Here is a 25,974-nt window from a genome sequence, read left to right as displayed (position 1 = left end):
ACAACACGGGAAAAGACCCAGTGAAACCGAGTTAACAATAAAAACCCCAGGGGTTGGGGACCACTGCCCTAACTGAACACTAATGCTACCTCTGACACTGACACCAAGGTCATTAAACAAACAGTTGGAGGGGTGTGAAAGAGATCTTTTTATTTATTGTCATTGGTTTCCTGTGATAAATGATGTTAGCCACTTACTTGTGTTTTTTTGAACACGGCATCCTAAAGTCTGCATCTTCTGCACAGCCAAATTTAATTAACGTCTCTTCTTTTGTGAAGTACATAATTCATTATTGTTCTGCATTTAAGGGAAGTTTGTAAATGATAGCGACCAAAAACATTTGTTACACTGTCCCCAAAAAGTTGCTGCATCAGTTGAATAAAAGGACAACATCAACACGGCAGAGACTGTTCATGTATAAGCTTTAATTTTAATTAATTAAAAAACATTTACAATAAACCTATTCGACATTTAATAAATAAGAATTTCCCTAGCAGAAATCTTTCTTCTTATTTCTTCTTGTATTGCAGTTCAAAAGCTCTTAAATAAAGGATGATCGGTTCAGTGCACAGGGGTCACACTCAAAAATTTACATGCTTGTTGCTTGAGTTGTCTGAGCTCCATCCTTCACACCATTGCATTACAGTAACATCTCTGGAAATACAGTTCCCAAACACTAAGAGAAATGTGCTTTCAAGGTGAACGCGGACTGAGGGGAAACAGAAGTATGAGTGGTCCAACACCAGGGGTCAGGGTGAAGCTGGTTGTAATATCTGCAGTATCCAGCAGGGGTCTTTCCTTTGCCACCTGAAAGCATTTCTCTGCTGTTTGATGTGAGATCATACACTCATGTGGTGCAGTAGCATTCAGTGTACTATATTAACAAGAGCTCCATAACTCAAACTGTCAACATAAAACTCTTCTCTCGTTGTTCTCGCCACAACATCCTTAAATCTAAGCTAATTTTTGTTCTATTAATTGCACTTAAAATATGAACTGGCGATTGTACAGCTTTGTTAATGTGAGAGCACCCTTTTTCTGACAGATGTCAACAAAAACATTAAATACTACATCTTTTGGAAATGCTACACAAGCTACTTTTTCTTCAGTTCATACCGATTCAGTTTTTAGCTCTTCGTAACCAGTTTTTTAGTTTTGTTAATGTCCTGGTGAAGGGACGATTTGTTCTTGAACGTTATGTGTTTATTATTGTTTATGAGATCCGGTGGATCCAATAAATTTCAGGGGTCAAAGGCAGGATTTATACAGCAACAGGCCTTTTCACAGTCACACTAGGAAAAGCAAAGGTGCTCCCAGGGACATTAATCACCTTAAAGATCTCATTTTTTACATCCGCACTTATACAGCGACATGTCTCCTGAGAAAGAAAGCCCATATAAAGTCAGGAGTCCAACTCATCTAACTAATAATGATGATTTTACATTTTATTATCAGCTAATTGAACTGTTTCTGCAGACATTTATGTCCCAATACAGTCCACAAGGAAAGCACATTTTGCTGTAAGTTTGCCAAACATGCATATATATAATCTATATGCATGTTTCAAAGTCTCTTGCAGTGCAATTTTTTCTTTTTTTTGCATCAGTTAAACATGATTTACACAAAACACAGCCTCAGCATCGGCCTCATTTGATTATTTTACAGTCAAGCTTGGCTCGTGTGAAAGAATTGGCCTGGATTTTTGGAAATATAAAACTTGATTAGGGTTAAGCAGCTTCTGCATGTAGTCGGCCTGGTGCTGTCTGAAGGTGAAGAAAATCTGACTAGTAGCTCCTCTAAGCACACTTTTGTATGTTCGTTAACCTTTACAATAACCTTTACAATTCATTTATTAAAATAAATACGTTTTTAACCTCTGGAGGGTCCTAGAAAAATGCATACACTATTGGGCTTAGAGCCACAAATCGACCCAAGACCCTCCAGGGGTTAATTTAGTAGACGAAGCTTAAACATTGTAGCACACATGCCTACATTAGTGCAGTGCATGTGTTTTGGTTTTGAACTTTTAGCTAAATCTAACGAAACTGTGCCACTAAGAGCCTTAGTGCCACTCTCTTTGAATAAAAACTAAAAACTATCCAAATAGTCTACAAGGAAAGCATGTTTTGCTGTAGCTTTCTTGTTCAGTTCAACAAACTTTTTTTAATGAAATAAATGTTATATTCAGTTCAATAAAACTACATGCATTTTAGAGAGGCTACAGTTAATGGTGCTCTGCTCTGCTTTGTGTAATTTGATGAAAAAATAGACAATTTTGTTTATGAGGTGAGGAAAATGTAGAAAAAAAGCCAGAATCAAGTCTGAATATTCATTAGACATAAAGGAAGTGACTATCTGTTGGTCTCAGGATGGTAAACCGAGGACTTCATTTTACGTATTTAAAGTCTTTTCAGATTCAGTCACACATATGTAAAGAGACTCAACTTCATCTCTCGATCTGTAGAGACTTGTTTGACACCGAGTGCCTGCCTGTCGCCCGTAGTGTTGTCTGAGGCCATTAGCACACCTAGTGAGGAATGAGGAGCAGACCTCTGATCAGCGCCGACTGGTGCCTCACTCTTCATTTCTGTCACCAGGGTGGGAGCCGGGCCTCTGTCAGCCGGCGTCACCACATGATAGGCCCAAAGACTAGGGGGGAAATTCAGAGTGTCTGTCTGGTCACTTTGTGCTTCCTGTTTATTGTGGTCTGAAGGTGACAGCACCTTGTCTCTTTAAGTACAGGTGCGTGTGGTCATCCTCTATGACCCACTTTAATGGTCTACTCCAATTTATGGCAGCAGATTGAGGAAAACCTGGAGAACTACGGCAAGAATCCCCAGTCTTACTACTGAGGCAACAATACAAATTCTCATTTAGAATTTTGGAGCACACTAAATGTCTGCTGTGTGGTTTAAGTGCTCACGTTTCCCCTCACCTGGTCCTGTTTCATCAATATCAGTGCTGTTATTGATTGTGGGCTGTAGCCATGTGTGGATAGGAGCATTTTGAAGTCAGCTGAAGGAAGCAGGGTGCTCGGCCTTTGTCATATATATTTTTTAATCCAAGCAAAGTAGGGTGCAGCTGGGTTTGTGTAAATCTGCTGCTGAAAAGTTTAGCCTTGCTGAAATCACTCATCAGTGCTTCTAAATCGCCCAAAAGCTAAAACTAAAAAAAAGTGATGTTGATGGAACTGATTAAAACGGAGGGATTTTCCAAACGCTATGACAAACCGTTGCAGCTATGAAACTGCTGCTGAAAACAAACTGATACCGAATAATTTGCTACAAACTTCCCTTAATGCGAACATGTTGCCACTTTTCTTTCATATTATCTATAAAAACAGCAATAATTTTCTGGATTGTGACGCTATGATTGCAGCGAGGGACTTTTCTGACTGATGCAACGTCGACACATTGTGAGGTAAGGACTAGCTTCACGCTTAAAAGCTCTTGGTATGCTTCTTCAGAACAGTCAGATCGCCTTGGAAACTCCCTCCTCCTACATGCCCATCACACATCAGATCGAAGGAGTGCTGTGTCCAGCAATTTCAGTAACTTTCAAAACCAAATCTGATGTTCAGATTCATCACTTCACATAAAAAAATGCCCATTTGTATGGAAGTGAAACTTAAACAATCTTAACAAATGTATTACTTTGAAAGCCTACATGTGCACACCAAGATCTTTATTTCTATATTTAAACAAATACCAAAACTTGGAGCTATTAAATTAACCCAGATCCTCAAAATTATGACACTGTTATATGGAAAACATGGCAATTTGTTTAGTTAAACATAAAGAGTTTAATGCTTATGTACCTTTGAGGTTTTTCCAATATGCAACATAAGCCATAATGGAGTTTCTGGTATCATTTAAACCAAAAACCTTGATGGCACTGTTGTGTTGATTGGTTTCAGGGGAATAATTTGAACCGATTGGAAATACCCTGCAATATGTGTTCCCATGAGCATGCTACGGACAAAATATGGCCCCACTTATTAGAATATTGCTTCACAGTGCATTGAGAGGTCAGTATCTTGCTTTAAGACCTACATGCACACTGCAAACTCAATAGAAATCACAAGCACCATCCCAAATGAACTCATGTGAAAAATTCAGCCAGAGTCAGTACAACACTTTGTAAACCATGCAGATCTCTGCTGCTACATCCTGCGAAACCCTCAAAACAGTGTTTGCATCAGCAGGAATTCCTCAAATTGGAGAATTTTGTTAACTAGGAGTCAGTGTACAGTGAGAAAACAATACAGGACAGAAAACATCTCCATCTTAATTGAGGAATCCAACGACTAGGAAATGAACTGTGGGTAGTGCAGATGCATGAGATGTGACTGACAGATTCAAAAGCACAAACTCTTTTATAATACTCCCCCCAAAATTCAGCTTACTAATGTTTGACAAAGTGAACCACATCCTGGTGGGTTGATCAGTTTTGATTAAAACCTGACTGCGACAGTTACTGAAATTGACGAAGGTGGTTCTGTATTACCTGCGTCTGGGTTTGGACTTAGAGTGGCATACAGGGTTACAGTAAAGTACAAAGAGGTGTCACAATAAATTGAATAACTTTTAACATTAAATATTACTCAAACAGCTTTGCTTTCAAACCAGTAAGATATGTTGGATTGCCTGCAGGCGTGTGGACCTGCGATTTTTGCTGTGGTTGGAAAAATCTCGGCAGATGTAGAGGAACACACAGAAAATGTCGGGCTAATATGTATGAGGAAGGTTCCCCTTCTAGAACACAAGCCTGCTGTCACTTCATGGCCTACAGCGCTTCACTGTGGCCGCTAGGTGGTGTTGCACTAATTAGATAGAGGACACTGTGAAAAGCCATAATTTCTGCTCAGAATCGTCATGGGAAATGAACATGAACATATTGCAAAGATGTGTGAATGGTTGATGGTGAGAACTGACGTAGATGAGACCAAAGGAGACATGGTGAGAGTGTTTGATGCAGAAAGAACAGACAATTGCTGCAGGCGTCTGTCAGCAAGCAGATATGCACATCTTTTTTTTTTTTGTTTCGTTGTTTTTTTTACAAATCTCCAGATGTTTCAAAGGCCTAAGCCACAGGTCTTTATGTCTGTTTGGTGTTTATGTCACTTTAGGCCAGCGTTCCAGTCACTTCCACTCTGTTCGACACCAACCTTGACACTAACTTTGAAAGTTCCTGTAGTCGTCTGACACTTTGAGGGGCTGGTCACTGTCCTTCTCTACGTTCTGCAGTTTGTCTGTAGCAAAACCAGAGACTGTTCCAGCCCGTCATCGTTATCCTGGACAGGCAGTAAATGTGTCAATGAGGGCAGTGTGGGAAGGTGTTGGGAGACACTGTGGCAACCATGATAATGTGTGAGGTCTTCAGTGGGTGTAATAACCATAATAGTCTGCATCGCTGTTGCTGTCTTTTTCACAGACCTCTCCACTGCGCGGGGGTGGGGAGTTTTCAGTGCTGGACGTATATGGCGACACCCTCCTCTTCTTGTTTTCACCCACACCTCCCTCAAACAGGCTAGAGTCGCCTGAGTCCGCTGATTTCACAGAAGGTGGTTCGAGCCAAGGCTCCTCTTGCACTACGCCCACAGTGTCTTTGGGCTTGTCCTGCAGCAAGGGCGGCTGAAAAGAGTCCAGGAGTGGAGGAGGGTGCAGCCTGGGGTTCCCAGGGGATGTCGAAGATGAGGAGGAGGAAGAGGAGGATGATATGGGTCTAAACCACCCAAGAGTGGGGCCGGATTTAGTGGGGTGACCGAGGTACTGTGGGGTGGGCCGGCTGGCGCTCCAACCTGCTGAGGCGGCTCCTGATACAGACACGCTTGTAGACGCAAAAGGATGATCTGAATAGTAGCTGAGAGCATGGTGAGCAGATGTCTGCAAGGGGAAGGGCTTGTAGAAACCATTTCCAGAGAAGTCCCCCTCATAGGAGGAAGTGAAGTCAAGCCGATTTGGGGCCACGCCTTGCTGAGGTGACAGGTACCAGCGGCTGTGGGGACCGGGGGTTGCGGATGGGTCTTTGTGCTGCTGGCCCATACCAATGTGCTCGCGGCCATAGAAGCGGCTCTGGGGCAGGGGGCTCATGTACTGTTCAGAGAGGTAGCCTTGGGCGTAGCAGCTCCCTGGCAGCAGCTGCTGGCCCTCTGTAGGGGAGGGGGTGAGGCGATCAGAGTCGGGAGGAGCGTACAGCCTAGGCAGGAGGGAGGAGGAGGAGGGGAAGAGAAGCGAGTGTGAGAAGAAGAGGAAAAAAAGAAGGTGTTATTTCCTGCCCAAACCTCAAACAACTATCAAACATCTCACAGCCCCTCACACCCTTTCACTGCAGCATGCTCAGCAGCAGCAAGTAATTGCATCTTTTCCAATATTAAAAGGCTGACACGAGCACTCAGGACATTCAAGTGCCAGCAGTGACCCAGTCTCATTATTAATGCTGAGAGAACGCAGGGTTCACACTGAGAACAGAAGAGGATTTGCTTTTTGTAAATACAGACATTTTTGAAATTACTTACGTGTCATAATTGTCACGGAAACCTTTAGCGAACGGGTTATGGTCTATTTTCAGCTGAGTGATCTGTGTAGGGAATAAGAGGAGGGCAATGAGAGAACGTAGGCAAAGGAAAAAAGAGAAGGAGTGAGTAACCACATTGAAGAAACAAGAGCGCAGAAAGAGAACTAACCGACTAATAATTAATGAGGCTACACTGCAGTTTTATCTCTTATTGGAAAGATTTCATCTTAAAAACCGCAAAGGGGAGGAACACAAATGTAAAATTGGGAGAGTATATCTTGCATGGAGTAACTATTCCACAGTTTATTTGAACAGCCGTAAAAAATACACCGCACACAAGAGAGATGTGAGCTACGGTGCTCAGGTCAGCCGAGGTGAAGCGACTCTTGAAGGTTGCAGAAATGTAAGTTGGTGTGTCTGCATTTTTGATGCATGCATGCATAAATCAGTAAAACATGTCGCTGACATGAATCATTGATCTCTCAACATCATTAAAGCTGTGCAATCGAAGTTATAAGAGGTGTTTTTGTGGGCCAGTTGTGGAAGGTTGTTGCCAAATACAATACAATAAATATGCAAACATGGTAGAATAGCATGTCAGTGGTCTGCAACACAGGCTGCGGTTCACACCTTAAAACATATTTTTAAAGCATACAAATCTCATCTTCATCTTTGTGTCTGAGGTGACTTACATCTGCATTTTGATAAGCAGTAACAGCGATGAACTGAGTCTCCGGGAAGATGAACGTCTGAGCTTTAGAAGAGAGGAAGGGGTCCTCCGTGCCATCCTCCTTTACCTGCACGATGTGAAGACGAGGCTGGTATTTATGGAGGGACTGGAGAACTATCATCTGGAGAAAGGGAGATGTAATATTATGGTCATTTGGCTGCTAAAGATTAAGAGCAGGAAACAAAGATACCTTTATTTTACCGATAAGCGAGAAAAATAAAGGCAGGAAATGAGCAGGCAGAAATTGAGTGTTTGCAGATGGCTTCCATCGCGACACTCATAATGTGGTTAATGTTTTCATATATCAAGAATACGAAAGGAAATGATTAAAGTAGTGTAAAATATAAGCAGAAGGTGACAGTTATTGCATTCATCGATATGTTTCAGCCACTCACTGACCACGCGAGCGTATTCACAGACAGATTTGTAGATAGAAAGCAAATTAGAGGCAAAAGCACGGTACCTGTGCCACATTGTTGGTGCTTCCCTTGTTGTTGGTGAGCTTGAGCTTGCTAAACGACACCTCTTGTCTCATCCAGTGAGCTCCTGTGTTGGGAGAGTCGGGGTGCATGTACATCCTGTTCCCTGCAATCACCGAAGCACATGGCGAGCAGCGCATGTAGTTATGAATAAGGGCTGCACGCTTTGTTTTATTTATTTATTTTCACAGTTTTGGCTTCAAGCTATCACAAAAACAAGAGAACAGGAATATCGTGCTGCAGCGAGTTTTGCTTTGATTCTCACTTTTTCTCTTCTGCACCATTTCCTTTACAGCTGTGTTTTATTCAGCTGGTTTTTTTTTGTTTTTTTAAAGCTCTCAGTAATGAACAGACTAACTGTGATTAGATTTCTTCCCATAACTCAGCAGCTTTTCCATGAATCCTCCACCTGTTAACCCAGACGGTCAATGCGCTGAGACCAAGCAGTTTCAAAATGTAACCTGCCACTAACACTATGACTAAAACAGGTGCATCATGACACGCTTCATTTCTGTAGCGTCGAATTTGGTAAATTTTGAAATGAGACTTTTTAGGACAGTTTCAGTAATATCAGTGTTTTCTGAGTCATTTTTAAAATGCTGCTATTCACTTTCTGTTTTGCTGATTAGGCAGAGGGAAACAACATTTTGCTGGAGCCCCTCAGGTGTAAATTTACAAAAAACAACTTTGGCTTAAGGACTTAAAATCTTCTCTGATCTAAAGTCAATTTTATAGAGATTTACATGAATTCAAGTTGAATTTGATGCGATTAAAAATTATATTTTCTGCAAATCATCAGCAAGCACTATAAAATATTTATGGCACAAAAGTTAATGGATATTAATAATAAGTTACTGTCTGTAGGCCACTTCAGTTGAATACAAGGGAAGATGAAAAACGTCTTAAAACGCCACTTTTCCATCAGGTATTTCCCCTGCAAACTGGGATGGCTCTGTTTTCCTTCCTTTAATATTTTAATATATTCCTAGAGCAGCCAAGATTTCTCACAACATTACCACAACGACCTGCTAACCTTATTTTTGCACACCACATAAGGGTAATATTAAATCTAATTGAGTGAAGTTGTTTCACCACAAATTCCACAACTGTAGCACATCAGCAGTCACCTTTCCACAACACCTGGCATATGTGTGACAGCACCTTGCAGTTTCTCTCATTTATATATTTGTGGTTTGTCTATCATCAATCACACATAAAATGAAATCTCGGTTAACTTGCTATTGTTATGCTTAGTTTTTTCTTTTTTTTTCTGAAGTGTGAACAGGAGGAAATACTGAATGAAAGGTTGTGGAGAGAACAGGGCGTAGAAATGTAAATGTAACGTGTTAAATAATTACTTCTATGCTTGATGTTGAACACGTCTTTACAAGAAAAGACGAGAGAAGTGGCTGAAATGAACTCTGATGTATAACGAGATACTTGGGGAGAAGCACGATTGGAGGTACATCTGGTGAGTAATTCAGACACTCTTGGATGCCACGGAAGATCAAAGCGGGACCTGGAGAGCTTTGATAGGTGCTGGAGAAACTGTGAGTGCAATTGTTAGTCATATTCAAAGTGATCAAATTACTGGACATGTTTTTAGTGGGTTTAAAGAGGGGTTAAAGATGGCATAATATTCCTAAAGATTTTATTGTCGTACTTTGTAGATGGAGGCTGACTAAAAAAAATACTCCAAATTTCCAAAGTACAAATTTTCCGCGTCTTAAAAATGTTTGAGTGTATTTTTCTGGTAAGTAAATTGGTTTTTAGGATTCGTCTCGGCTCAACAAAAATGCATTCCTGTTTAAGTCAGTTATTATAGCTCCTTAAACCAAGGAACATCAGGCAATCTTTGAAAAAATTGCAAAACATGTTGTGAAGCTGCTGACTGAAAACCTCTCAGACCAAGTGTGCATCTTAATGCACGTTTTGGTTTCCCTACTGTATGCATCTAGGTTTGCTACAATACTGCTAAATAAACCACTTCCTCAGGCTCTTCCAGGCAGCACACTGAGTGAAGTCTCCTGCTTGACTGACCCAAGTTTATTTTCGATGGCGGGTTTAAATCATAAACTTCGCATTAGAATCTAGTGTAGGAAGCCCCAGGAAGATTGTGGGTTTGAGCTGTTTACCGGCTACTGGTGGTAAATGCACGATGAGAAGAAAATAGCTATTTTCAATGAGTAGTAGACATTTTTTTTTCACAGGTGGAAGAGCTGTTCTTACGTATTAGGAGTACTAGTAAAACTCGTGAATCCAAAATTGCAATATTTGTCGTCCAGAATAGCCGGTTTCATTATATTACATGCATTTATGTATGTATCAGTGCAAATGCTAATCCAACTACGTTCCTTTGATATAATGCAACAGTTTATTTTAAGGTTTTAACTATAGTGGAGTTAATATAAAGCATTTTAAGTGAAATCGGTCAAGTAAAGTACAATTACTTTGGTGGTGTACGTCATCCCTTTTATATCCTTTTGCATTTTTACATCTGCTATATATAAAAGTTATAATCTTAGTCGCTTATCGTTTTTATCAGTGTGTTCAAAGTCTTTTTCAATAGACGCTGCAGCACTCTTTTTTTCTTCTTTTTTTAGTATTTGTGAATGTAAATGTAGTTGTTTGATCAGTGTACCAAATCTTGGTTTCTAACAGTCATAAAGGCAGCCCCAGGGTTTTACATTCTGTGCTATAGTTTCAGTGTACCTGGCATGTTCCCTTCTGCCTTCCCACACTGGACCCACTTGCCGCCCTGGTATCTCCAGTGGTGCTGATCAGCTAGAACGACGTCCACATAGACGTTATAGTGGGCAGTAGGATCCAGAACACTGATATTGAAGCTCAGAAAGGGGAACATCCTCCTGGAGAGACATAAGAGAAATTTATTTGTTAAAAAAACAACCCAAAAACGTTGTTTATACCTTTGTTCACATATTGTAGAGGTTTATGGATCAACTACGCCCACGTCCAAGGTGCACAGAGAAGCAGATAAAATCTCGAGAGGTTATGACTTTTTTTGTTATCACGATTATTCTGATGACAGTTACAAAATGCATCAAAGTGCTGACAGATCTCAATGTTAAACACATCTATCTATAATTGAAAATGTCTATCCAGCAAACATATCTGTCTTCAAAGTTAACAGAAAACAGCCATGTGAGGCTGCTGCCCCTGAGTTTTTAAAATAATGTGCATGTGAGTAGCGACTGAAACCCATATTACACTTTATCCATATTAGCCCTGCACATGGTTAGTGTGCTGAAAAAACAGGAGATGAGTTTTTATTCCGTATAAAAGGTTTATGTTATATTTCCAAATATTAAAACTTAGACTCCAGTAACTTGGATCACTATTCAAAATCAGCTTTATTGGTGTAGACCATTAGTTCATCCTCTGTCTAAAACAAGCCACTTTGGCTCCTCTTGCTTTAAGTCAGCTTTCTTCTCACAAACCGGAGATTTGAACAGCAGGTGGACATACAGAGCTGAGAGTGGAAAGTAGACCCTGATGTCTGTTGATTACATGCATATACACTGACATCATTGCATGAAACTTTATGTAACAGAATAATAATGGATTGGATTTATATAGCGCTTTTCAAGGCACCCAAAGCGCTTTACAATGCCACTATTCATTCACTCTCACATTCACACACTGGTGGAGGCAAGCTACAGTTGTAGCCACAGCTGCCCTGGGGCAGACTGACAGAAGCGAGGCTGCCATATCGCGCCATCGGCCCCTCTGGCCAAGACCAGTAGGCAAGTAGGGTAAAGTGTCTTGCCCAGGGACACAACGACCAGGACAGAGAGCCCTGGGATCGAACCGGCGACCTTCCGGTTACAGATGCGATTCCCAACCCCCTGAGCCACGGTACAAACAGTACAAAATAAGTTCAGCTGTCAGAAACAACTGACATTTCTCTCTTTTGAATCACACAGCCTCTAAAAATTATGGATTCCATTAAAATAATCTGTTGTTGAAAACTGAACTATTGTAAATTTTCTCAACAGTGCATGTACGTAAGCTGTTGAGATGATTCATGTTTGGCCTTTCAAACTGTAATCCTCGGTTTCCTAAGCAGCTAAAGGAGTCATGAGAGGTGGAGAGGACAGCTGACACTTGAGCTCAATATTTAATGCTGCTTTTAATAAAAGATGCCCCAGATTGCTGGAGCTTTGCATGTTCAACTCGTTTTGATCACTTCAGTGAGACGAGGTAACTGGGAGGTCAGGTTGTCCCCTGGCTGGACGACCCGGGAACGGAGAGGGAGAAGCTGGGTTAAATTAAAATTAAAGAGACACACACAAACATATAAGAAATGGACTCTGAACACACAACGGCAGATAAACCCTGCTGACATTCACGTGTGCGCCAAATATCCGGAGTGCATGTCGACGCGAAACACTTACTGTAGTGATTCAGAATTACTAACCCTACTGAGTTGTAGTTCACACTTTACATTATAGCGCAACATGTAACACACAAATGTTAGTCATTCTCTGGGGGAAATCCACTTAAGGGAAATTAGTTGGACAATCATGTCCTTTAATATTCATTTTCCCAAATGACTGATAGGTGAGAAAAAGTTTGATGGAGATTTAATCGACAAGGCTTTTATTAAACTGATTTTTTCCCCCACCTAGTTTCATATTATTTCCTGGTTAAGTTAGACATCAACACGGCTTCATGAGCTTTAGGAAAAGACCCCTTTCACAGCCACGTTAGAGGCCTGTCCTCTGCTTTGTGGCTTGTAATAATAGTTTACTTGATGAGGTGCTAAAGGTAGACTATAGATAGCAAAGATGTGCTGCTTGCAATGTTTTTGTGAGCAAATGTTCTCAAGCAGAAAAAGTATTTCCTTGAGATTTAACTGAGAATGCCCTTTAATATTATGAGACTGAAGAAATGCTCAAACTAAATGGTGATATTAGCTGTACGCGGCAAGCATCTGAAATGACTCATGTAGGTGTTTCTAAAATGCCATCTAGCAAATGACTGACTGACATCATATTAGCGTGCAAACTCAGAAGAGGTGGCATGAAAACTTTAAAGAAGCCTGGAGTTTGAATCTCATCTCGATTTACTAATTACTATTACGGATTTATTTGGTTAGGTTTAGGAAAAGCTTGTGGTTTGGGTTAACATGAAAATAAAGATGTGAATAACAGTTTGCAAAAACCTAATCTTTCTTAGAGGAAGACAGTCTAGCGATATGTAAATTTTAGGAAAGATGGCATTAACACATTGCAGAACTCCGTAGGATGTGGCCACTCGTGACCTTGAGCTTCTCTATAAAACCAAATCATTACTGAGAAATTTCAGACTGAACCACAGAGTCCTTCAAGAGACTGAAATTGACGTTTCTGGAGATATAATGACTAAAAATTTGCCTCACAACTCACCTTCCCCTAAAGATCACTGCATGCAAAAAATGATCTCATTTGTTTTATCATTACAGAAACTCAGTGATTTAAAGGAAGACCTGAGCTTTTCCTGATAATGCCACCAAATCTCATGTTCATTCATTTCTGTCTCTTTATTGCCATGGCATGCTTATAAATACCCCTGCGATGAACTCTGGGTCCATATGAGGTCACCAGAGTGTAGCTGGTGTAAATAAAGGCATTGTGTTTGACACCAGCTAAAAGCTCCTCAGGCTATGGAGCATTTGTAATGACTGACATTCAGCTCCCGCTGCCCACCCCTGCCACTTAGATTTGTTCGGTATTAAAAGTGCACAAGTGGTTTTAAACCTACAAATGTAAATAGAATAAAAACATGCCTTTGTCTATTTTTCTTCAAATAATAGATTTGGCTAAAAAAGAGCTGAAAGTGTGTAAAAGTATAGATGGTTATAATGAGTTCTATGAAAAGCATGTCGTAGTCACTTTAAGAGGGCAAAGTGCGCACAAAAACAGAAAAAATAGCTCTTCGAGAAACACCCTTTACTTTCTTGTCTAAAACATTTTGATGTGGGTGGAAAAGATAGATAAGGTCTCATGTCTATTTGATCACCGCACACTGCGCAAACTGCGCGCGCACACACACACACACACGTTAGAAATGAAAGTTAGACATATAGCCTAAATATAATTCAGTCAGTTAAAGTTTGTGCCGAGAACATGATACTACATGTTGGCAGCATCGTTTTGGTAAACTACAAAACCTGTTATCTCTTCTCGATCGAAACTGACCTCATCTAAAATCAGCTGGGTGATTTAGGGGTGCAAAAACAAGACAGGTGTGTAACGAGACAATGAGTAAGAGGCTACTGTTAGCGACGGCCCGAGGGCCCGTCCGTGCTGATGAGGATTTCATGTGTGTAGCCTGAATCTGCGTACATCGTTTGTACGGGAAATTAAGAGATGCATAAAGTTACTTTTACATTTGTCACATGGTATTACGATGGGGCACTTTACTTTGTGTTTAAACTGTATAATATACAAAATGAGCAACAGTGCTAGAAATAACTGTAAACAACTAAAAGCTGTGATACTGTGGTTCACTAAGCATAACTGACAGCTGAGCATAATCGTTAAGAATAAATCGATTATTCAAAACTTTTAAAAAATTATTCAGCCAGTTTTGAATAATAGATTCACTCTTAATGATTGTTACAATTATGCTTAGTGAACCACAGTATGACATCCATTTATCCCAACTACTGACTTACTGTTCTAACCAGTAGTTCACTGCTGTTAGGAAATAGCCCAATCTATTAATAAAAAATAGACAGTTCTATCTACCAGTATTTACACGGTCCATATATTATGTTTAAAATAAGAGCAAGTGTGTGAGACCAAAAAGATCCATATTATTTGTGGTAAAAAAAAAGTGACTTTCTTTCTGCAGACTTTTATTAATAACTTTATCGAGCTTTATTTTAAGTGTTTATCATTTTTAATCTGTTTTCCATACCGTTACTGAATATTTGTAGCTGTTAGCCATATTCTTATCTAGCGGTATCAACTATTTGTTAAATTTCTTGTTACAATGAATTAAATTACTTTAATTAAACTGTAATTTCTACTGTTTCTTTTCAGATTAGTGTGGTTCAGATTTCCAATTACCCCCCTGGCAATTGCAGAAGCACCCCCTGGGCTACTCGAGCTCCCGGTTTAGGTTCACTGGCTTATGGGAATGCTCTGCAGAGAGAAAGCACAGATGCTGTGATGTTTCACATTATGCATTTATTGCTCATTAGACCTCTCAAAAGGCTGAGCTGCAACATACAGCCACTGGCTGTGAGCACAGCTGCAGCTCCAAATCAGCTTTGGCAGTGGTCAATGAGCAAACTGGTACACCAGCTCCTCTGGTTATCTTTCTGACTGTAAGGCTACAGACTTGCAACTGAGCAGCCACAGCTGAGGGTATGCAGACTGGCTGTGGCCACAGCCAACGGCAGTGTGTGTATCATAATACAGCTCAGCATTTCTTTATGAATCAGAGGAAACGCAAAAGTTATTTTCGGGTAGTGCAAAAGAAGTCTTGAATAAATTCCTGATGTGACCCTTAGGGGGCTCTGTACTGCTCACATATGTACCCATATTGTTTAATAACAATGCTGAAGGGTTAAAATTACTACAAAAATCGTGGTAATTCGCATTTGCATTGATTTGTAGACTAAAGGTACTTTACTTTAAATTTGGATATATAAATGCAAGCTTTGTGTCCAGTTTTCAAAAACACATCTCTATTGATTATAAAAAGAACGGCAAAAGCTGGACTTTTCCTTAATTCATGTAAAGAAAAAGTTCAGATGATCAAATGTTTTCCAGTTTGTCTCTTTGACTGCTGGCTCTTTAAGACGGCAGCACATACACACGCCCTCCTTGCTCACTAGTAAGACAAAACCCTACGCTGAACCGTCCCAGTTGGGGTTTTCTGGCTACAAGGCAAGTCCAGTTTAACAATCAATCATAGTTCTCGGTGAAACACAATCGTGGCAGCAGCTCTTTAGTGGCTCGCAAAGAACAGGTGAAAGGGCTCTTCTTCCGCAGCAGTATTTAATACAAGCGAAAACAGAAACTTGGCTGTTGAGCTCATGAATGGATTGATCCACCTACACTGAGTGAGAGTAATCTAGAAAGAAGTAGAATTGTTATAATTTTTTTTTTACCCCATTCATATTATCAGTTTACTTATAGTAGAGCCTTTTATAGGAAATCAGAACTTGAGAAGGGGAGAAACCAAAGAAAACACAACACAGAGGGGTATTTGCATGTGTGGGAGGCTCTTTGTGTTCAAAGTTCACTCAGAGACGCTGAAAAGCACTACATACATACATGATAGTGTGCAGTTATTTTCAGTGTGGTGGCGTTGTGGTAATTAAGGGCATGGTAGCTGTCATGTCTAGAGTGTCACACAAACATGATTTTACTTTTACATGGCAGATACAGTCACAAGGAAAGCACCTCTGTCTGTTGCAGTTTGGAAAATGATGATACACAGACACATGAAGTCGCTTTAACACAATAGGAAATCACAATTTCAGTTACCCAGCTACCAGACAGGCTAACTAATAAACCTGCCAGCGTGCCACTGAATTATAGAAACAGTAACGGCAAATGTCTATTTCTGAGCACGCCGTGTACGAACATGAAGAGTCATAACTGTAGTCGTTTTTAAGGCAAAATACCATAGAAGAAGATGAGTGTGGTGAACCAGTCACTAATATAGAGACAGTGACATTTAAAAGAAAAAAAAAATCAAAATAAACTGTGTGGATGTTGGAGAGCGAGGAATGGGAGGGCACGGGAGGGGAAACTGTGGGGGGGGAGATGGAGGTTGGAGAAAGGGAAAAGGAAAGAGCAGAGGGTGGAGTGAAGAGAGGGAAGGAGGGAGAGGAGAGGAGAGGTGGGGTGAGGAAGGGTGGGGGTTTTGTCCTGGGGATGCGAGGCAGAAGCTTGAGCGGAGAAGAGGAACTGGGTATTCACCAGGGAGAAGACTTTTCCACATGAGCGCACCCGCTGATTCATCTGGACAGGAGTTCAGGTCCAGTTTTTGTCACCGCGCGTACGCTTGATCATCTGTGACGAAAACATGCCAGTCTACAGCTGCTGCCGGACACAAGGACTCTTTAGCACATGGACACCCTTGTTTGTGTATTGACTTATGGCAGAGGAATTCAGCCACTATAAGTGCTGAAATGTCCATTTTGGGGGGTAGTAGTCAGGGGTAGTCACCTGATACTGTGGACTTCATGCTTCAGACCTCATAAAGGATAATGCTGCTGTTAATCTGGATTTTTATCATAAACAAAGCCTTCGGACAGACTAAAAGCAGTTGTAGTTTAGTCTGCTTTCCAACACATCCAGCTTCTTGTCTATCAAACACGACACAAGGCCATTAGTTTCTACAGTGAGGAATTAGGAACAAATTTCAGGAGCACATTAATTCCCATTTGTTGGGGTTGGTGTACTGGTGTGTGCTTGTTTATGCTTGGGCCTCGCTAATGTTTCTTTCAGTAGCTTTTGGACAATCAAACAGTCTGGTAAAGATCCTATCAGCCACAACATTATAACCACACACTGTACAGAGAAGATAAATGTAGACACGCCCTAGCACATCCAGCTTTATCATCTATTTCACTCTAAAAGGGGCCACACTTTAAAAAAGAACATAACACTGCATTAGCGATTAAAAGTGATAAAATTAAAGGAACATTTTCGCTGAGGTCAGAGGTCAAATGAGTAGTAAAGTCATTTTTTAAAAGACCTCGGTATGAACGAACTGAGTAGCCCCCTGTTGGCCATTACAAGAAATGCAAGTTTACCGTGTTTTGACATTAGCTTAACTTCTCAGATCCAGAATGTATAATTAAAAACACATGTTTGGAGATCAGTCGATGCTCCGGATTCGGTGTTGTCTTCCTCGTGCCATTCCTGAGGAGTTTTTGGATTATCCTGCAGAGGGAGGCTGCAGCCATCAGGGAGCATCTGCGATAACGTTTAGGTGTGCGGTATGTGTCATTATGCCAAGTAGCAAAGTAGCATCGCGATGAATAGTGATACTGACTTCACCTATCAGTGGTTGTAATGTTGTGGCTGATCAATGTATATATTAGTATTTATCAGTATACAGTCCATTTATAACAGTGGAATCAAATCATTGTTAACAATGAACTTGCCAGCAATAGAAAACAAATAGGGAAGTAGATACAATTTATATTTCTTTATCTAATTAGTTCCACAACCAGTCAGCAGCCTATCTTCATGTTCAATTAGTAACAGTATTTTTTAATCAAACTTTTTGGGAACCAAATATAGAGCTATAAAGTTAAAAAAAATATGTCAAGTGTGTCAGTAATAAGCCTAAGGCTCCAAATGCGGTGGACATTACTCACTTTGAAGAGGAGCTTAATTACACGGTATGAGGAAGTACTTGTATAGCTGTCTAAAATATTGGCACTAGATGTTTCTGCGAAAAGCTACATAGGCACACATAAACAGCTGAACAGGAAGTGACAGGTCATACTGTCAAAACCTTGAAATAGTCCCACTTCTGCTTTCAGAGAGAGAGAGAGAGAGAATGCGAGCAAAAACGAATACATACGACTTCCAAACATTCACCAAAAAGGCAGCTCGCGATGCAATTCTTAAATATGTTTTTCTGATATGTTAATTTCAGCATTAACTTCTTTAAATTTCTAGAGCAAGCTGCCCTTCTAAAGACACCCACTCTTATTTCCTTGGTGATGTGAAGTGATAATTTCCACAACATGAGAAGCCTACTTTGGAAATAAAGCTGGTTATTACCTAAATCATTTGATGAATTCATAGAAAAACAGCATTTTCACCAATGGGCTGCAGTATATTAGAAGAATAAAAACCACATTTCATTTTCATTGTGTGTTAATAAAAAAGCACCAGAACGGTTTATTAAGAACAGATACAGGAACCTAAAACTCATCATACGCGGCGATTACCGTTTCTGAGCGCTCATTCTACTCAAAACACAGCAGCACCATCTATTCTTGGGAACAAAATAAATCAAAGGATTGTTTCCTCTCAAAAAACTACAGGATGTCAGACTGATACAGTTTACAGTTTGCAGTCAGTGGAGCAGAGAGGGCAGATGAGCATGATTCCTCCGAGTCTGAACTTTAGTTTTACATTATTTCCCTAAAAGGTGTTTTTACGCTGAGAACTTAGTCAGTACTTTCTCCTTCCTAGAACACACACTGCATGGCCGAGCAAGACTTTCTTTGTAAGTTATGTGCTGTAATTAAAGCGAATTATTTCCTCTTTGAAAACTACCAGAGGATCGTTCAATTAGAGGCACATTTCGAGGTGATTTCCTACAAATTCAAACGCGGCCTAACCCTTTTAACAAAAAATGAAGCTGCTTTCTACTGCAGTTTCCCAAAAAAAGTCCCCACGAATGCATGTACTTCTTGGAAACAGCTGCAGGGAAAAGTTTGCCTTTTTGACTCATATCTGCACCAAGAGTACCACAGGTGTAGGATCCCTGGTCAAACAAATGAATAAGGAAGAAAGCTTCACTTTCTCTTTTCAAATTTAGTCATTTGATTTCTTTTAAATCACAAAATATCCCCCTTTTCCCATTTTCTACCACAATTTGTTCGACCCCTTGGATCATCGCGGTAACACGGTTGCGCTGACACAAACTTCGTCTTAGCCGAGGACAGCCTGTGCCATGGTATCAGCTAGTGAGGTGAATCTGAATTTAGCTCATGAGAAGTGCAGATGAATTCGCCCCCACCCTTCGCTACAGGCCGAGAAAATGTGTCTAGATTTCAAAGCCCAGGTGTGCTACATGAGCTTCTGAGAGATCTGTCAGGCTGTACACCCACCGTCTAGTGGAGGCTGAAGAAAGCAGAAAAAAAAGAGAACCTAGTCTTTTACTTCCTGAACATCAAAGGTGCCTCACCTCCTCAGTGTGGCCATCTAAAGCTTCAGTAATGTTTGACCCTTCACTTCATTTCTCTAGAGTTTCTTTCACCCTTTCGCCTACTGATACCGAGGTTTTGATTAACATTGCAGACCCCCGGACTCCTCTCTTAAAATCACACCAAAATTATTGTGGAAGCCTGAAACCAAGATGAAAATTTTAAGAAGGATATTGCCTCTGATATTGAAAGTTTTTTCTTCTTTTTTAGTGTTTCTCTGCTCACCTTCTTCAAAATCTTGTAGGATTTTTTCTTTTTTTATGTTACGAAAAAGTGTGAGTGTCAGAAACAGGGGTAAAGATAAAAGACAGAACATTTTCATCGCCAGGATTTCACATTTTCACAATATGAGGTTTGTGGTTTTTGCACAACAAGAAAATTTGCTTTTTGTCACATGTGGAAGGATAACACCTCTGCACTCACCGACCCTATTATTATTGCGGGTAGTCTTTGACTTTTTCTTTGCTCTGAGGGAAGCTGAAATTAGCTGGAGCAAAATAAAAGTGTACTGCATGCATTTTAATTACGTGACCTGATATATGATGCTACTTACCACAGTGAGTTTGTCTACAGAGGAAACTGCCAGGAATTGCTACGTCAAATAATAGAAGATGCACGCACACACACACACTCGCACACACACACACACACACACTCGCACACACACACACACACACACACACACACACACACACACGCACACACACACACACACACGCACACACACTTGGATAAAAACGTAATAAAATACTACATTTTTAACACTAAAATCCCCAAATCATTGGCTAATTCTGCAAAACCTGTGCACACCATAAAATGAATTACAAGGCATTGAAGGGAATTTCTAAAACGATCCATTTGTGAACCATGTGAACAGTTAAATGTGCAATTTGTGATCAGGTTTAGCAGATAAAAGGCAAGAAAGTATATCAAAAGTCTATCTAAAAGGAGCATTTCTTACCCCCAAAACCGTAAGTGTACTGCACTCAGAATAACTTTCAGTAGTAAACCAGAAGGCAAAGAAGCCATGCAGGTCAAAGGGGAATATTTTGCAAGAACATAAGCTGCACCTACCAAACTGAAATTCATCTGTTTCAAAAAACCACAAAACGCCACATGCAACAACAACAACACCACACACACAACCTTAGATATATAGATTAAAATGGCTTGAGTAAACTTTGTGAATTTTTACTCAAGCCATTTTAATACAAAAATTTTGAGTTTCAGCCGACAAACCGAGTGAAGCCACTGGAAATATCAGTGTCATATTATGTGACAGCGCAATTGTTTCCCGTGCACAGATCCGAGCCATGAGAAACCTATGGCCTGAAACCTTGTGTCAAACACAAGTGTCGCATATTAGTGAATTAATCCTCATCGACGTGACTGCATCTTAATGCTCGGTGACCTATCAAGAGAGGCCCGGCAGCGCCGTCTCTTCCCCTCTCAGGCCATGAGCTGTGTGCGCTGCAGACAGCTGCCTGCGCGAGCCCACATGTTTTTTTAATCACAATTTCGATATCGTCATTTTTTTTAAAGCTTCCCACTTAAGAGTATCGCTATGAGGGTTGTTTTTGACTCTTGTTTTAGATTTCTTCCTCGCTGTCTGCACGAACAAGAATTTGATTAGCTCCCAAATTGAGTTTTGTAACGTCGATTATTGCCAATGACGGATGGTCAAAAAGATGACGTAACTTTTTTTTTTTTTTTTTTTTTAAAGATTACCGCTTTCTCTGATGGTTCGAAAAACTGTAAAAATTTCCTTTTTGGCAGCTGAAGAGGTGCTGATATAAAGTGAAGGCACCCAAGAGACTTTATAGGTCAAAGAACAGCTCAGCCTGCAGCTGAGACTCCACTTTGCAGTTTGTTTGCCTCTTCAACAACTTTTTAATTCGGTTGTAATTCCTTGCATAGTAACAAACCTTTGAGATGCCTCTCAGTAAAATGACATAGTGGCCTTCTGTGCGTACCCTAATAAATTTCAAATTTAAAACTCAATTCTTTAGAAACTGTCGTACTTTCACATCCTTTAAGTAGGCAACAGCTCGGATGAGGCAAATTTTGCGCAAAACTTTGCACCTTTCGATCATTATCCCAGAAAAACTCCCAACAACCACGTCACCTGAGCAGAGACGTGTTGGTGATGCCTGCACAGTCTGCAGAGCTGGAAGACGACCGCCATTCAACTCTCGGAAACAGAAAAATAAAACTGGTTTTAGACGTGAATTGAAGTGCGCTCTTGTGGCGTAGCGGAGGCTGCTCATGGTAAAGATAAGACAGGTGAGTGAGTAAATTAGAAAGTGTAAAAACCAAAGGGCAGCGGTGTGAAATTCACGCTTTCTATAACCCCCTCTTTGCTCCATTAAATGTGCTAATCGACAGCGGAGGAAACAATGTGTAGTTTTTCTGTTTTTCTGTGAGACTCACCTCCCCTGCTTGGTGATTATCATCTCGGTTTGGAACTTGTGGAACTTGGCCCACAGCGGGTAGTTATTGAGCAGAGCCTGAGTCTTCCCGCACACCTGTAGCCCAGGTAAAGGGTAGAGAGGCTGCCGCTGGAACCCGTGCTGAAAGCTCGCTGGGTAATTCTCCGGAGAAGGGGAGTACACGTCTTTACCGCCCGTGGGAAACCCGTCTCCTGCCGTCGGGATGTAAGCCTGCCCGGCTCCGCTTCTCGGCGGAGAGCGCACGCTGCCGTACGGGCAGCTGCTGAGGGTCTGTGCGTAAAACCTGCCGGGTTGCGCTCCGTATCCTCCTACCGCCTGGTCCGAGTGGTAGGGCAGCGGCAGCGCGTCCTGCCCGCTCTGAACAGAGTCCGAGTAGTAAAACCTCGCGTCCTGAATCCCCATTTTGAACTCGGCTAGATCCTTGCCGCCGCGGTGGAAGTGACTGCTGATGTCGGCGTTCTTTCCGAAAGTTTGCGTTTCAGTCCCATTCAACATGCTGAGGTAGAGGTTGCCACCTATGCCGCCCATTTGCAGCCCCGCTCCCAGGCTGTGTCAAATGTCATAAGTTTGCGCTCCGTTTGAGTAAAAACATGTACGATGATAATCATAAAAACCAAGACCAAAAAACAACAAAGTCACTTGCCCTCAACTACGACTCAAAACGCACCGACATGAATTTTTAACTCGGTGTCTCCGCCGCTCAGAGGTTCAGATATAAAAACATCCCTCACGCCTCATTAGTCTGTTCATCGATAAACTTTTATTATTGCCAGAGTTGGTGTTTGTCTTTTTTGACGTGTGGAGTCGCTAGCAGTAACTCAAACACATGCTCGCTTTTCTAACCTATGATATATACATTTTGTAGGTGGTCATATTTTGGAGGTGTGTCAGAGGCAGGGGAGGGCGCGATAGGCTCCAGATATGAAAGAGAACATCCCCTCAGTAGAGACACGAGATTACACCCACACACACAGACACGCACGCAGAGACCTTTGGGGAAAAAGAGGAGTAGAGTGTAGTCTTCTGCTTTAAAATTAAAATATGGACACAGCAGAAATGTTTTAGAAGTGACAGCAAATAAAAAATTTATGTTATAATTTTAATTGTCTCTGATGCTATTTTGCGCCTTTTGGTTCATTTGCGCACATTAAAACCTGCTGTCATGATTTTGTTTAAGAGAAAATAGGTAATAATAATTTAATGAAGTTAGTCAGAGGTGGAATTCAATTAAAGGCCTGCAGAGGTTTTTAATAATTAGAGTAATAACACTGATAATTTTGACAAAGCAACAATCATTCGCAGATGTTAAGTCCCACACGTTAAATTCGCATTTAATTTAGCGATAAAATAAACAATGGTGCAGTCGGTTCATATAAGACGAGTTTATTAATTTTATGTATTTCTACTTTTTAATAAGACTGAATAAAACTACTTAAAATGTACTTTTATCTCCTACCAGCTCGACACACCGTGCTTCTTTCAAACGTTAAAGTTTATCCGTTAACGTGTGTGATTTATTGTAATTTAGCTGAAACATATATTTACAAAAACAAGTCTATTAAAGTATTACTCACTCTGTGTCACAGGGTTTCAGGTTTTTTTGTCACCATAAACTAGTTCACATTTTGAATCAGCAACACGATTTTATTTTCATTTTCAGTCTCAATCACGAAACACGTCAAAATGTACAAGTTTATTTTTTATTTTATTATTTTTTACAGTAAGAAAAAAAATCAACAACGAGACTGACTGTTTTAGCAGCTTCAGAGAGCTCACTGTGTTATAGAAATTATTTAAAAATAAAGCCCAGTGAAATGTATCATATTTTATAGGAAATTGATTATATTTTTATATTTTTTAAAATAATATTTTGGGTTATTTTTTATGTTAAATATATTTGTAATCTTAAAAAATGATTTCCAGTACATAAAAATACATTGTACCCATTATTTGAGCAATAATCTTAAAAATAATACACTTAAAAAAACAAACCTGTGTCTATATTCAGAATATAAATAAAAATCTATGCGTTTAAGTCAAGTGACAACAAAGAGAGACTCTTACTGAGGCTAAAAATGATTAAAATTTACCTTTAACTCGAACCATTCCCCCTCCAAGCAGAGTCTTGTTTAAGGCCCTGATAATGGCATGTTTAAATGGGTCTTACTGCTGGACTGACACTACATTTTCAGTACTCAGTATGGGTATTATATAATGTTGTTATGACTTGGTTTTTTAACATGTGCGCCCTGTGGCGGCAGAACACCTCAGACAGCATCAGGTACAGTTTCAGTCCCAATATGCAAAATTAACTTTCACATATGTTTCCTGAAACTGTCAAAGCGTCACCGTTTGTAACCAATCACACATCATTTGCTTCCAAAGCTGGATGAAACAGGAAGCTGGCTGTCACACAGCAGCAGGCTCTTCTATTAAATAAGACCTCTTAGTGTTTGTGTGTCACTGGTCAGCGAGCCCGGCCTGCACGGGGGATCTGCTTTATAAACACAGATGAAAGAGATAACCCTGGGGTATTAACAGCTGCATGTGTGTGACCATACACATGCACACACATTAATAGATGAAACCCCCCTCCAGTACAGGTATGACACAATTATCCCCATCGACGCTGTCACTACTCTAATCCCACTTCCTGCGTCTCTCCTAGCAAGGTGAGCTCACAAGGGCGCACGCTGAAGTCATCAGTGTTGACACGGGTGGTGAGAGGGCCACAGTGTGAGCGGCACCCCTCCCCACACACACACACACACACACCTCCACCTCCACCCATCTCGCTCACCCCTGGAGTCACCACTTCCTCTTCTATCCTCTTCTTGCTTCCGGTTAGAGCCTCAGGCCATCACCTTCTGTGGCACAAATCAGCTTTCATTTTCTGTTAAGAGCAGGTCAGGTGGCCCTCATGTGCTCATGTGCACAGGAGCATAACTTGGAATATATTGCGAGCAGGATAAAGTGTTTGTAATCCTGGTGGAGCCCGTACAATATCAGCCTTTTCTGCCGGATTCTAAACTTTCCACCGATACCTGAACGTAAGCCAGTGGATAAAAGTGGGTGAGAAGGAGTTATAAATAGTGAATTATAACCGCGCTCGTACTCAGAGCTATGCGGTAACTGGAAACTGAAGTAAAATCTTGATGACTTCAAAAGAATGCAGTAAAAGCAAGTGTGGTTAACTTGTCCACGGCTTCTGTGGGTTGACAAATTTAGAGGTGATAGACGGGCACATCATCAGATGTCTTCATTAAAGGAAGGTGATGATTATGAGATAGCTAGAATTACAGCATGAAATAATTCGCTGTGCTTTGAAATATAACTGAAATATGAAAGTGAGATGTTTGATTTGGCCTGTAATTAATGACACAGTGGCTCACGTTAAAGGCCCCAGTATTATCCACATTTTCAGATGATTTACAATCTTTTTAAAATCTTGTAAATGTCCAAGACATTTCTGTTTGAATTTTTCTACCAATTAGGTTTTTCTAAACCTAATCAAACCCTGGATTATGTTGCCAAGAACGGCTTTAAAGAAACAAAATAAAATGTCACACTTGGGGGCACTGATATGTAAATATAGGTATTTTTCTCCAATTTACAGTGTTGTTTAACCGTGCATGGTTTGGTTAGATTAAGGCAGACAAAAACTTAATGAATGACAATGTGAAAAACAATATGACACTGCGAAAGGTGTTGCTTGTAAATGAGCCTACACAGACTTTTCAGCTCCATTATGGCACTCCATAATGAGTTTCAGGTCCTTGTTAAGCTTTGCTAGTCAGGTTCACCGCTCATTGTGCTGTTTTCAACCACAGCACGTAGTTGTTTTGGTGAAAAAGTTGTAGAAAACTCTCTATACCATAAATG

At 40.6% G+C, this 25,974-nt stretch overlaps 1 protein-coding gene across 1 annotated transcript; it reads right to left on the bottom strand.

Moving 5' to 3' along the window:
* Window positions 1-299: 299 nt before the first annotated feature.
* Window positions 300-22,912, bottom strand: tbx21 (T-box transcription factor 21). Its single transcript, XM_085285246.1, has 6 exons — window positions 22,073-22,912; window positions 10,438-10,592; window positions 7,710-7,831; window positions 7,209-7,367; window positions 6,518-6,579; window positions 300-6,198 (listed from the first exon to the last, which is right to left on the bottom strand). Exons 1-6 carry the CDS (start codon window positions 22,618-22,620, stop codon window positions 5,379-5,381), a joined length of 1,866 nt encoding a protein of 621 aa, XP_085141372.1. The 5' UTR covers window positions 22,621-22,912; the 3' UTR covers window positions 300-5,378.
* Window positions 22,913-25,974: the final 3,062 nt, after the last annotated feature.

Source organism: Mchenga conophoros, linkage group LG8, assembly GCF_057382185.1.
Source record: "Mchenga conophoros isolate Kocher_MC1m ecotype Shallow Benthic linkage group LG8, M_conophoros_male_GT1.1, whole genome shotgun sequence".
Classification (NCBI taxonomy): domain Eukaryota; kingdom Metazoa; phylum Chordata; class Actinopteri; order Cichliformes; family Cichlidae; genus Mchenga; species Mchenga conophoros.
Note: the sequence above shows the minus strand (reverse complement) of the source record. Positions and strands in the feature narration are given on the sequence as shown.